At 33.1% G+C, this 14,806-nt stretch overlaps 1 protein-coding gene across 1 annotated transcript in view; it reads right to left on the bottom strand.

Annotated features, from left to right (window-relative positions):
- USP32 (ubiquitin specific peptidase 32) overlaps positions 1-14,806 on the bottom strand; it is a 171,637-nt gene that overhangs the window by 16,168 nt on the left and 140,663 nt on the right. The window contains 12 exon segments of the mRNA XM_006924912.3: positions 1,566-1,669; positions 1,672-1,764; positions 2,989-3,100; positions 3,999-4,150; positions 4,591-4,765; positions 5,401-5,574; positions 6,727-6,832; positions 7,097-7,235; positions 7,645-7,719; positions 8,542-8,623; positions 9,870-10,024; positions 12,939-13,056. Coding sequence (XP_006924974.1) covers positions 1,566-1,669; positions 1,672-1,764; positions 2,989-3,100; positions 3,999-4,150; positions 4,591-4,765; positions 5,401-5,574; positions 6,727-6,832; positions 7,097-7,235; positions 7,645-7,719; positions 8,542-8,623; positions 9,870-10,024; positions 12,939-13,056 — 1,485 coding nt within the window.

The following is a 14,806-nucleotide window of genomic DNA, read 5'->3' as shown; positions in this document are numbered from 1 at the left end:
TCCATTAGTTGTGTCAATACACTGTTTTTCTTTTTCTCCCTTTATTCTCTGAATATTCTTGCCTATGGTGCCCTGCCTTCTTCTTCTTCTTCTTCTTTTTTATCTCGCAGAAAGAAATAAAAGAAAAATAAACTACTTTCAAAGTAGTTCAACCATGAGATCAAAGTGTCTAAAAGAAGATGGCAATGAAGAAAATGAAGAAACAATAAATTCAAGTAGTATTTTGAAAGAAGGAATTAAAGAGCATAGTGATATATTAAATATAGGGTTTTAGAAGAAAAGGGGAAAAAAATCTAAGAATACTTCCAGCCTTTAGCCTTTAGCATGGAAAATGCTATTGCCTTTCATAGAAATTAGGGGAAAAGGAAGTTGAATTGTGACAGACAGATGGTAAATCAATATTAGGTATTCCCAAAAGCAGCTGGCTAGATGATAAAGGAAACTAGAAATAGAGGACTGGTTACAAGGTGAAAATTTAAAGGTGAGAATATCGCTTTATGATCCAATAATTACAAAAACCTGTATATAATGCTTTAGCATTTACCATGTACTTTATGTAACATATACATAACTGAAGAGTCGTTTTCTAAGAAAGATTTACAAAATTACACCAGAGTTCTTAATATATGATCTGATAATGCTTGTTAAAAAAAAGACATAAGGAAATGCATGAATCACCCAATTATTCTAGCTGATGAGACCAGTTGAAGCTGTGCTTAAAGACAATTCCAAGTCACAATGTATCCCCTTAATTCTCTAGGCTGTCCACTCACACAACCCTGCCTAGAACATGGTCCACAGAACACTGTCCATATAGTCAGAAACTTAAATTTAAGTAACGATTAAAAATTTGTAACGATCTTGAGTTACTAATTTAAAGGTGGGGGGATGTACATTTAAAAGAATTAGCACGAAGCAAATAGCTGTGTAATCACCAGTCAGATTAACCAACAGAATACAGCCAGCACTCCAAAAGCCACCCTTTTGCTTCCTCCCCATCACAAATTCTTCCTTCCTCCTAAAAGAAATTGAAAACAGCAAGGAAGGATTCTACCCTAAAGCCTTTGAAGAGAGAACAGCCCTGCTGAGGCCTTGATTTCAGACTTCTGGCTTCTAGAACTGTGAAAGAATAAATTTCTGTTTTTTAAGCAACCAAGTATGTGGTAATTTGTCACAGCAGTCCTAGGAAACCACCTATCTTGCCCAAGAACATTTTTGTTTCTCCTCTCCAAAATAAATGAACAAACAAAACCGTGTGCAAAGGCATCCACATTTACATGGCTGAAAAGATGTACGTGCCTATGTGAACATAGAGGAGACACAAACTTTTTAAAGAAAATAGTATTCAGATGTACCAGCTATCCTGTTGCTGCTTAATATATTAGTGAGGAATGTCATTTCATACACATGCTGTCATGTGTGATACTAAATCCTGGCTTTGATCACTTACCACAGCTAACACACTGAAAAGTAAACACAATGAAGATGTTGCAAAGACAAAAAATGGCTATGTTTCACAATGACACTGGCAAGACCAGCAGTAACTTGCTTAACATTAAACTAACCATCTTTCGGTGGACTGCAATTATATAGCCTGTAAAGGGATTGTCAGGAAGAGCTGGCATATGACCATTCACCACTCCATTTGTGAAGTTCTTCTCAGCGGCATTCCCGGCATTCCATTGGGGATGAATATAGGTCGGGGCAGGTCTCCATTGGTGGTTAAGGTTAACATTCCATTTGTAGATGGGGAAGAAGAGAAATCTACAAATTCAAAAATAAGTGCAGCATCATAAGCTTGTAGCACCTCCATCTTAGCTCTTTTCTCAAATGTTGTGGGGACCTAGTGTAGTCTCTTTTAAAAAAGGATAGGGAGAAGTTATAATGCAAATAATTCTAGTTGATTGGAAGATTTTTATTTCAGATTTTACTTTTGTAACTCATACTTAAGACTAAATGACATCAAGAATAACTGCTGGAAACTGTAAGCAGAATTTTTGCAAAAACCTTTATTAGCACCATATTTTGGCACACAGATAGTTCTACCACTTGTTTCCTTTTCCCTCTCCTCTAAAAATTCATTTCTCCATTCCTCTAAAACTGTTTTGTACAATACAGTTGTACAATCTAGCTAGATGTTACTTTTGCTTTTTGATTCATTTTTTGAAAGACTATTTTTTAGAGCAGTTTTAGATTCACAGCAAAAGAGGAAGGTACATAGGTTTCTCATGTACTCCCTGCCCCACCTACACACATAGCCCCCTCCATTAACGAAAACCTTTACCAGTGATAATTTGTTACAATTAATGAAAGATGTTGCTTTTTTAAATTAAAATGAAAATAAGTCAAAAATACATTTCCTCAGTCTCACTAGCAACATTTCAAGTGCTCAACAGTTCATATGACTAGTAGATACTATATTGGATACCATCACTGCAGAGAGTTCTATTACCAGTGATGATCTAAACAAAAAAAGCGATATTAAATCCCCACCAACCCACCATCGGTACTATGTATTAAGTGCCAATGAGAGGGAGCCTCATTCTCCCTTTGAAACTGGAGAATGAACCCAGTTATTGATGGTATAAACAAGAATTGACAAACCATATTAATAGCCAAAAGACTCATTGGATGACCATATTAAATCACATGCAATATTCCTTTGAGTTGTATTTATTACTTTGTTTTATTATAGTATATTCCTTTCATACTATCCTTTGCAATATTAGTAGTAAAGAGTAAAAAGATCTGAATTCCAGTGATAGATTTAGCTAACAATTATCTAACTTAGTCACTTAGGTTCTCTGGATTTTAGGTTCTTCATCATAAAATGAGGAAGTTGAGCCAAATCATCACCAAGGTTTCCTTCAGCTTTTAAAAAATCTTTTGGTCTGATATTCTTAGCCCAAACAAATATAAAAAAGATGACAACCCTTAGACCAGTATTTGAAGCTGAAATCATGAGAAGGCGCTCTAGTTGGACCTTACCCGTCTGTATTGGACTAGAAGCAGAAACTGGAGAGCCAGGAATGGGAATTTCAAATGCACACAAAAATCCACTCACTGAGAGTCGTACTTTTTGGTTGTCCTGAGGAAAATTCTATAGAAAGAAGAGGCAAGATGAGAAGGGGAAATGTTCCAGATAAAATAAAAAATGAACTCTCTGATATATTTGAAGCAAATATCCTAGGTGCTTTCATCACAAAACAAACAAGATAAGTGAATATTTTTTTCTCAAGCAACTAAAGGATAAAATCTTAATAAACTGAAAGCTTCACTGACAAAAGTTATCCCTTTCCATAGGAAGGAAGTATGTTATATATAATTTGTTTCTTAAGTTCTGTCTTTCACTTCAGGTATCAAAAACACTAAACCCTCAGAGAAACCTTGCCTTTGCATTACATGTGAAAAAAATATCAGCGAGGTAGGAGTTTGTTCAGAAACCCTAAAGAAGAATATAAATAATACCAATGGTAGGAGCTCAACTTAGGGTAGGCAATATGTTTATTAAATTACTTGTTTCTCCAGCTGGTATGTAGAAGGGAGTGGTCTGTGTCAATTTGTCTTCACTCTCTAACTTCATAGTGTGTTGAAAGACCAGGTGTATACATTCACAAATAAATACTAAAAGCACACATTCATCAATATATAAAATACTTTAAACTAGGAAGAATTCTAGTGACAGTGGTAATACAGAAGAGCTGCTTAGTGTCACTGGGGGGAAAGCTATACTGTAGTGACACAGCTAGATCACACCATATAGGTAGCTCTGAGCTTACATAAGACCCTTCTTTTAAAAATACCACCACCATTATTACTCTTTTATTCTGGTACAACCCTGTGAAGTTTTTGGAATGGAAAATTTAACAATTTTTTTTGTTCAGTTGCTGTTGTGTTTTAGTATCTCCCTTGGTCACTTAACATCACAATTAACTGAGAAAACTGTATTCTTCAAAGGATGGAATCAAGGGTTTCCTAGAAAAAATAGTTTATATTACCTTTATATTGGAACCATGTACTTCTGCAAGAAGGATTTGTTCTGATTTAAGTCCACAGAGATCACTCAGCTGTTTTTTTAAACCTGTGTACTTTTCATCCATATTCAGTCTTAGTCCATAACGTACAGGGGTAGTACCATCCAACTTAATAACTAGTAAAGAGAAAAGATCTTTTATTAGTAAAATGCAGACTTCACTGAAAGCTTTACACTATGTGTGTGTATGACTTGGAAATAACAAACATTCCAGTCCAGAATTTTTATTTTATATGTAAACACTACAATGAATGGTACTTCAGGATAATATTGATTGGAATCATTTTTTTTATGTTCATCTGATACAGAGGTGTGAGTGGCTTTGCAAGATTTTAAAGAGTTTCTGTCACATCTGAAATAGAGAAATCGATATTCCACGTTCCAAGTCTTTCAAACCTCAAATCATACCTGAATATAGATTGTTAGATAATAGCATGCTGTCTACCAATTTTTATGAGAACGCATTATAAATGAATGACCATATTTTTAAATTCAGGCTACTTGAGTAAGGTAAAAGACAATGGAGTTAAAAAATATTCCCGTATTTTGTGACCTACCTGTTATTTCTAAGTGCATATAACTGTCCATTGGTAGTGGCAAAGACAAAAAATTGAATGGGTCAAATCGAACGCTTATATGACCACATGTCTTGCACTTGACTTGGGACCTTAGCTGTCCATGAAACAAATCCACAACAATTGACCTATTCCTTCTCAGATGGTTGTCCCAGGCCTACCAAGGAAAAAGATTAGAGGAAAAAAAAAAATTTTTTTTAATTCAGAAGAACTGGTTAAATATATTGAATTTAAATGTCAAGAATACAATCCTTAACATTCACTTGAAATATAAAAGCTTTCTGCCTACCAATTTACAATTCAGATATGTAATTTAAAATGTATTGCCTACTGAGATAGTAGAGAAAACCAATTATTCAATAAAATGTGATTCTTTCTGCTCAATCTATAAAATACTAAATTTGGATGAAAAATTCTGTTTCTTTTATCCTTTGTTCTTACCATGGTAAAAATGATGACTATCATAGTTTTCTGTCCATTAAAAAGCAAATAAAATGTGCCTATTGGTAACTGTACACATTACTTTAGCAATTATGGGGACTCCTGAAGTTCTAATGAATCATTATTTTTACATCCTCTCCCAGAAGTTTACAGTGTGAAAAGGTAACATTTTTTCTATTTTCGTTAAGGATGTTTTGTTTTGGCATTACTACATGAAAATTAAGCAGAGAAATACAAATTCCTTTATTTTCACAGTAAAATTCTGATCACAGAATTTAAGCCGTGCAACACACATTTGTGGCCAGAACACTTTATCTAACTGCTTACATTAGAAACTTAAAATTGACAAACCTCTGCAGCTACTTCCCAGTCTGGTCGGCCATCACTGTCCTTCAGCTCTACGTATGGCTTCTCATGAACTCGGTTGAGATCTTCATGAAGACCATCCAAGAGAAAAGCCAAAAGTTCTTGGGAGTCTTGTTGCTGGAACCCATTAAACCTGGGAGCATACTTTGCTATGGTCCACTATAATTATAAGAGGAATCAAACTCATTATTTCCTACTGAATACAATTTGGAATGAACATGCTAATTTAATCAGAGGCATTATAAAAGAAACTAAGTAGTATAGTATTTAGTCTGTCTCTATGTAAGAAAAAATACTTTGGATAATCATGAAAGCTCTCTAATCTTAATCTCAAATGACAAAAAAAATTTTAAAAAAAAGGAAAAGGAAAGTATTTTGGCCAATACTGTGTCCTAGTTCAGTATTACATAAGCAAACAGTTCTTTAGGTATATAGATAATTTAAGACAGATAAGACAGAAATATTAAAATAGTATTTGCTCACATTAAATGAGTTCCTATTATAATGTTTTCTTTTGCAAGTAACTTTTCCTGTCTTTTTGTATCCTAACTTTTATTACTAGAGGCATAAAAGCTTCATATTTAACTGTGACAAATTACTAACTTACTTGTAATCTTGGGCAAGCTATTTAACTGTTCTGAGCCTTAGTTTCCTGAGCCATAAAATGGAGATAACATTGCTTTACATTATAGGGAAAAACAGAAGATTAAATGAGTTAATACATATAAAATAATTTGAATAGTACCTTGTAAGTGGTAAGTAGTCAAATTTTTAGCTATTATAATTATGACTATTAATTTTAACCTAAAAAGATGTTACCTTGTTTTTAAATAAAGATGAAAAATAATCCTCACTTCACTAAAATGCACTATGTAGGGCATTATTATAAAATTTTATCCATCAATTAAGTTCTTTCTTTCTTTCTGATACTTTAAAAAAATTCTACAAATAGAACTTATCTTAGTAATTTAAAAATATGTTGAGTAACCTTCATTAGACTCAGAGGTCTATTTTGTAGTTAGAATACTGTTAACAGTGACGGACTAACAGAAAGGTTTACTATATAGAGAAGATATTTGATTAGTAAAATAAATGACACACCAAATTTAAACTGTCCCTACCCACTCAATCCATCTATGGGGTTATTTTGCACATATTAGAACAAGTGAAAGTATTTGACATTCAGTTTATGTTTAGTGAAGGATCCAAAAAAATTAAACTATAAACATAAAAAAAAAATGTAGAGAAAAAATAATTACTTAAATAACTGCTTAGGACTTAAATACTTTCATATTATTTTAACCTGCTTACCCGAAGCTTTAATGGGGCGACATTCTTCTGAGTTCCACTCCAAAGTTCCTGTACTAAATCCCCATAGCATTTAGCCATATGTCCCTTCATACCAATGGGATTTGTCCTAGGAGTTTGAGAGGAAAATTTGTTGCCAAAGATTCTCATAAATCGCAATCACATGGGCACAGAAATGCCTAGCATCTGTTTTTGCACATCAAAATATCTATTTTTTAAAAAAGAAGTATCCCCTGGCCCTTATTTCATTCTAAATAGGGCAAATAAGATAAGACTTTTCTCTCCCATGGTAAAGAAAGGGGAGATTTAGGTGATATTGGTTTCATGTCAAAGTTATAAAAAGTTAAGAAGCCAACAACACAAGAAAGATTACCTGTTGAGTTCGTAAAGATGTCTCCCTGAGATAAAATACTGTGTCAGTGGCTGTGTGTTACTAACACATTGGATGCTTGAGTTCATGAAGCATGTATTTCCCAGGTTACTCAGACCTGTGGCTCCCTTTTCTGTGGGAACTGGAACAAACAATATGAGAACCGAAGCCTAGCTGTAGTAAGAAGTCATAGACCAGTTACTTATATTTGAGATGCATTGTTTTTATAACTCTTTTAATCAGCTAAATGGAGCTAATATTTCCCTATCTCGTCTTGTAATGCTAGAGGTTTTTCATGGGATGTTACTGGCAATCATGATAATGCACACTCATCTGTAATCTAGAAGCAGCAATGACTCTCTTTAATTGCTTTGAGTTTTTTAGAATCCAAACAATTCTCTTCTAGTGTTATATCTTTAAAAATATATTAATTATTTAACTGTAAGGTTTGAAAAAATTTGATGCTTCAGGAAAAAGAAAAATAAGAAGAAAGGGAAAATAAAGAATAATTTCAAGATAATCTCTTTAAAAATAATACAATGGAGACTTACCTTTGTGTCTGTCTATTTTACTACTGTTTGCTATAAAGGACATTTCCTCAGGCCAACTCATATCTTTGTTTCGAACTGGAAAGACAGAAGAATGTTAATATTTTATCCATTGAAATCATACCCACTCAATTGCTTCTGTTAAAAAAAAGTTATTTCTAAATCAGGAACTAAAAGAAAAAAAATCAAGTTAGTTTTAGTAATTGACTCTGAAACCATTTGATTATATTGGAGTTTTTATAGTCACTTGGTTAGAATTAATTAGCTAGTTATTCCCTCAATTACCTATCTGAACTAAAATTACGCTCAACCATCTATAAAAGTAATTAAAGCTCTTAAAGTTAATACATTAGAACTACAATTCATTTTTAAATTGTGACAACTGTGAGAGTAATCTATTCATTTTAAAACAAAGGTAGCTAGCAATGTTTCCATGAATCTTGATGGGTAAAGACATACTTTAAGTTTTCAACGACATGTGCATACCTTTTATATGTGTGTAAATCTGTGTGAATATACAAGCTCTGTTGATGAGGGATCAGTGTTGATGACTAAAGCCTATACCACCAACTATGTAAGAAAGTTAGTTTCCTTACTCAAACTCAAAGAGGCAGCCTGAAATTTTTAAGTAACTTTGTAAATTTATAACTGAATTACTTGTTTCCGCCCACCATTTTCACCCATACTCACCATTTCCACACCTTGCCAGCAATATATTTATTTTAAAGCAAACTAAATGGTATGTAAAACTATGTAAGGGTTTAATGGGTTTTCTTTACCATTAAGAATAAAATGATCAAAAGTAGTTGGAAAATTATTAAATGGATTATTAGTAAATAACTAAATCTTTAAATTCTTCCCCTAAAAAAACTGATACAGATTCATGCTTCCATTCTGTACCTTCAATTACCAGGTGCTGCTCATCCTGGATTTTCAAATATTCCAGTCTATGATCCTCATCGTCCAGAAGAGTGAGGTAATTCTGTGTATGGAGGAGGAAACATTTTTGTTAATTTGATTCCTAAAACTGAAACAAATATGGGAATAAAAATAAATGACAATTAAAAATGTCCTTGTAACCTGAAACTAATATAATATTGTATGTTAGCTGTATTTTAATAAAAATCTTTAAAATGTCTATAGTTTCATAACTCATGTGACAGATATTACACATACTACAGTTGTTCAGAAATACTTAAAATTTAGGTGGTAAAATGAGGAGAAACAATGTATACTTCATAAACATGTACTTAATGTCTCTAAAACAAAGTTATATAGAATTTTGGAGAGACCAGAAGAAGATTCATCACACATTAAACCAAAAAATTCACTGAGATTTACATTTTCTGAATAGCTTACAGAAGAAATTTTATTTAGTTCCTAGTATGAAATTCAGTACATGTGCTTATGACCAAGAGAGAACTTGATCACTCACTAGGAACTGACAAGGAAAATCAAATGTCACACAGTAGAATTAGACAGTTTTGTTTATGCTCACCCTTTCTCAAGTGCTCACACAATTAATTCATTTAATTCTTATGACTCCCCTATGGGAGATACTATTATTCTCCCCATTTACTCATGAGAAAACTGAGATAGAGAAATTGACTTGTCTTTGGTTATATACCTAACAAGCAGCAGGGCCAGGATTTAATCTCTGGAGTGTGGCTCCAGGAGCTATGCTCTTAACTATTTTCCTATACTGCCTCTTAATGGTGACCAAAGGAGGATGTAAAAAAAAAAAAAATAAACTAGGGAATAGAGAACTGGTTAAAACTACCTATGATCCAATTTTAGAGTATAATCTGAAAACACATTGCATATTAAGCAATTAACAGCACCACCTCTGAGGAGAATAGAAGATAGGGGTCAGAGAATGGGAAGGAAGAATGTTAACTATACACTTTTGTGTTATTCGAATTTAACAGGTGTATGTTACCTTAAAATAAATCCAAAATAAACTCTATTTAGTTAAAAAAAAAAAAAAGATATTTGCTGTTACTTTATAACAATAATCTCCTAAGATGGTGCTTTCCCGGATAAGCAGCAAGTGGTATTATGGATTTCAGGTGACAAATATTTATATGTATACATATAGTAATTTAAAATTTGAAGCTTTAACTGAAGGTTTCACTTTCAGCATGATTATTGTAGACAATAACCCAAAACTCATGAGATAGGGATTTCACACCTTATCTGGTACTCTTCATGACTGAAATGCCTCTTACCTCACTGTTGTATAGCCACAGGCGCATATCTTCCTCTTTGATGCGCAGCCTTTGAGACAGATATTCGTGAATTTCCTTGATGGTCTGCATTCGACTAAAACAGCCTGTATAGGCTAAAACCCGCTTTAATGGTGCATTCGGAGACGGTACATTTCCTATGACCATAGTAATCACAATAAGCAAAAGGCGAATGTAAAAAAATAAGCATCCCTCAGTAATTGGGACCAAACTATTTTATGAAATAATGATGAGAAAAGAGAATTAGAGGCTTAATAATTTTATAAATAAGGAGATTTAAAATAAAACTTTAAAATGAAGACAGGAGACCCAAGTACCTTAGAGTTCAAAGCCTTAACTTTGAAAGGAAGCAATAAAATCACAGAGGCCCAAATAATTGGCAGTACTTGGATCCCAGAAGAGTGGCAGATATAAACAATAGGCATTAGTATCTTGGCTGCCCTCAGCTGGGTCACATGCAACAGCAAAATCAAAAGATAAAGAGACTGGATTTGATAAAGAGACTGGGAAGAGAAAATGAGACTGGATCTGAATTCCACAGATAGGTAAGTGGATTCACCTGTTCCATTTTCTTAAAATAAACTGCCTTTGAATTACTAATCCCATCACTCTCAATCATTAAGTGGCCCAATTACCTGGCACACTGGTATAATTACATAAGAAAATTTTACTTAAAATTCTAAGTAGGCATAGATTCCATGTAACCAAAAAGAACTTTAAAGTAAAGCCACAAAGCTTCCCGTGACCAAAAAAATTATCCTATTAAAAGGTAGAAGAGGGTAAAAATCATACGGCCTGCCTGCCTAGTAAGTTGACAGTAGACATGACCTTGAATTCCTGAAAGGCTCAAGGTGGAAACAGAGAGTGGCAGGCAGGAAGAGGAAAGAGGGAAGAGCGAAGGAAAAATATGTCAAGTCTAAACATATACTTCAATAGAGAAGGGTGATAAAATGACAAGAGAGCATGGAAATCAAAGATAGGCTGATTGCTAAAAACAATCTGCTAAACCCTGGTTAACTATTCAGCCAAAAATCCAGGCAAAAGGTCTGTCTTAAAATGATCATATTTGCCTATGGGAGGTTATAGTTTATTGAACAACCCAAAACAAAAAAAAAGTTAACATATAAATATAATCCATGTAGGGTACAATTATACATTTCAGGTAGTCTTCCACCCATTCCATGGTGACTGAGCTTTTTTCTTCTTATTAAATGCACTTTGAGTCTTCACCTACTAAATAAAGCAGATTAAAGTATGGGCATCATCTGCTTTTTTAGAGCTCCTAAAAAGAATTCACTCACCTAAAATCAGCTGAAAAATCATCTAAGAAACAATGACTTCTATAGCCTTGACTGTCAAAAAGGCTACATTTCGGTCATTATAACTGTGGTAAGGTTTGTATACAAATAGAATAAAAGAGCCTAGTAAATAGCTGTAATAAATTGAGTAATGAGAAAGATAAAAACTATGTTATGGCAAAACAAAACCCAACTGTGATCAATATTAAACATATAGCAAAGCAAACCTTTTACTATCAGCAAGCAAAGGATAATCCCTAAAGGAAAACAAAAAAGCAAATATCTCTAATTATACATCAGAGGATTAGTTATAAGATTACAGCAAGAAAGCATATTTTTATAAACTTCAAAATGATTAATGATTGATTTCATAACTAATTAGTAAGGAATAAAATTTCAAATTAAGAATAAATTTGGAGCAACAACTACCCAGTGCTAGGATTCAGAAGCAATTACAAGTATAGTGTCCAAGTCAATTTCTATTGTTCTAAGCCACATAAGAAATTTATTTGAATTTTAGATAGTTTTTATAGCATGGCTCATTAAGCAGGCAGCCACTTATATATAATTTTGCACTTCTGAATAGCATCAACAAATCTAGTGGAATTTACAGAGCAGCAAAAATCTAGGATCAGCACAAGAGTTGCAAAGAATACTTACTAAAAGTGCAACAACAAATCTTGCCTCTCATGTTACTTTTCAAAGAAAATCGAAAAAGATATGTGCCTATGGGTGCCACAGAAGCAAGGTAAATACTTTTATTCAATGGAAAATTAAATCAAAACGTTTCATAGAGATTTTATTTCTCTGTTCCTTGATTTTGATGGTTTCCTCAAAGACAAAGTTTGGTTAGGCAGAGGCCACTGCTTTGCTATAATTCTTATCTAACTATATATTATCTGAATATATCCTTTAAGGAAGAATAACCCTATTTGATTTCAAAGGAGGGATGGTACTCATAGGGTTGGTTTGGGTTCATAGGTAGTTCTTGTATACTATGTTATATTAATTATAATAACATTCTGGAATGGATAAACTCAAATAATTTCAAATATTTGCAAAGCAAAAAACAGAGAAAATTCTGCCCATCAATAAAATTTAATTTCATAGGGAAATCAAAGGGGACTTTTTTGCATGTAACACATTAAAATGGGAACTTATTTGTCATTTTGATAGGTTTGATGTTTTGCAAAGGAAATGTGTCACTTTCATTTTAAAAAATATATCTTTTGCTTTGTATTATCTGTCTCTTACAAAGGCTCGTAAGACCTAGCATAAAAAACTTACCATGTTTTGTCAAAAAAAAAAAAAAAAAAAACAAACCCACAAGAGACACCAAAAACCAAATTAAAGGTGATATTGCCAATAAAATTACTTCTAAAAATTTGAGTGGAGTTAAAAAGACAAGTCACTGACTGACAGCCTCTAATTTAGGTCAAGCAAACAATTTGCAATAGCTTGTCTTCGAAGAAACAAAGTATGTAAAATCTATTTCTATCTATTATCTTTGTATATTTACAAACCAGAAAAGGAAATAATCTAGTTTGCTGCTGAGATTTTGTCTCTATCCCACACAGTCTTGCGCATGACCATAGATCTAAGCCCCACAAGTGATTTACTGGTACAATAGCACCAGACTTTGACCAACTTCGTTTTCATTTTTTATTTTTTTAAGGAAATGCATGATATTCTTGCTGCATTCTTAAGTTACCTCTTGGTAAATGCTGAGGAAACATTCTCAGGCTCATCATACCCATATTCACCCAGATGTTAGACTGCTGTGTCCGAGTGGCAGGCTGCTGTCTCAGGAATAGAAGATATCGAGGAAATAATTCTAGCTCTGGGATTTCTGTCTTGCTATTCTTGATCACCTGTTGTTTTAAAAGATATAAAGTGATCACTGTAAAAGGAGAAATAAAACTTCCCAATTTTATTTAACTTCTGGTTATTTTTAAACTAAAATGTTCAATAGATTCACACTCTATATTTTATAGTTAGATTCTAGAAATTCATAGATTTAAATTGCATGGGTTTAAATACTCCTAGGTTTCTGCTCCTAAATCTACTTTCTAAGATTAGAATTCCCAGTATTTTCTCTTCTTTCATTTAAAAGCAGTAACAATAAATATACTTATTTTTAATTTTTCAATAAAAGCAGCAACATCAAAATAAAATTTAAAAAACTTAAATATTATCTACATTCAGTGTTCTAAGGGATGGCAAGGCTTGAAACTGAACACACACCAAAGTAACTATTAATAAATCATGGTATCCTGTGCTTGTGCAATTTTATCCTTAAAGGAGAAGGACCTGACATTCTTTAAAGAATTATACTATTAAGGTGATTTTAAAAGATCCAAACCTTAGTAAGATAGGCATTGAAAAGAATAGGCAGGTCAATTTGAATTGTCCATCATTGGGGTGATGGTCTTTTGGCTTTATTCTGGCACTACCCTCACACCCTCTTTTCACTTTTATGTATTTCATGTATACATATTTTGCTTTTACATATTACACATTCTTTTAAAGGACAAATTCTTCAGGCTGGAGTAACAAGTCAAAAAGTATGGAAGTATTTAAAAAAAAGTATGGAAGTATTCATGTCATTACAATATTTCCAGAAATGTATGAATGTACTATTCTCACAAAACCTTATCATCAAACGTTTAAAAACACCCCACTGGCTTAACATATATAAAGAGTATTATAAATTTACTTAAAATTTTATTTCTTGCATTAGTGAGGATAAAAGTTTCCATATAAATATTTACTATCTATGTTCTACTGTGTAACTGGTCTGTTCATGTTTTTGTCTATGATAAAAACTAACTGGGATTCACATTGTTGAAATAGGATTTTACAGAAACTCCCTCCAATAACTTGCTTGCCAGATCAAAGACACAGGAAAACATTACATTATCAAAATACTGCTTTAAGAGTTTTTTTTTTTTTAAGGGTCAAAAGGAAAGTTTTTTAGAAAAGAGGCAACACTCCACAGACAGAGTGTGGTCTCCTCTCAGAGGCAGTGAGTGAGAGAGCCTAAGGGAGACGACAGTGAGAGAGACAGAGTAGAGTACCAAGAGAAAGACTGAGAGGGACCAAGAGAAAGACACTGGGAGTAAAGGCAATGAGAGGAACTGAAAAAGACTGAGAGAGATCTGCTTTAAGAGTTTTAAGAGGAGCACGTTATCAATTTAGTATTCCAAACAGATGGCAGGATTAACACTGGAACTCTTTAAAACATAAATTCTTACAGAATTTTAATATAATAGTCTCAATAGGTTTTATTTTATTTCCTTTGCCCTAGTAAGTAACGTCCGGCGACAGAGCATTTTTTATTATCTAGAAGGAGCAGAAAATAACACAATACAAACAATGCTACAAACCAACCCTTTAGGATTATTTCTTTAAAGTATTCTGCACATTCTGATATGCTTATAGCATGGCAATCAAAAAGCTCCAGCTGGGAGCTTTTTAGACTCTTATTTAAATGAAAGCAGTAAGAGGTGCTCTCCCTGACACTCTCCTGTAAGACCACTGTAAGAAAACTGACAACCATAATTACTTATGATTTCAGATTAAATGAGATTTTGGGGAAGATGACATTAGTAACAGTCAATA

Source organism: Pteropus alecto, unplaced genomic scaffold (assembly GCF_000325575.1).
Source record: "Pteropus alecto unplaced genomic scaffold, ASM32557v1 scaffold98, whole genome shotgun sequence".
Classification (NCBI taxonomy): Eukaryota; Metazoa; Chordata; class Mammalia; order Chiroptera; family Pteropodidae; genus Pteropus; species Pteropus alecto.
This window is presented reverse-complemented; position numbering and strand designations above follow the sequence as displayed.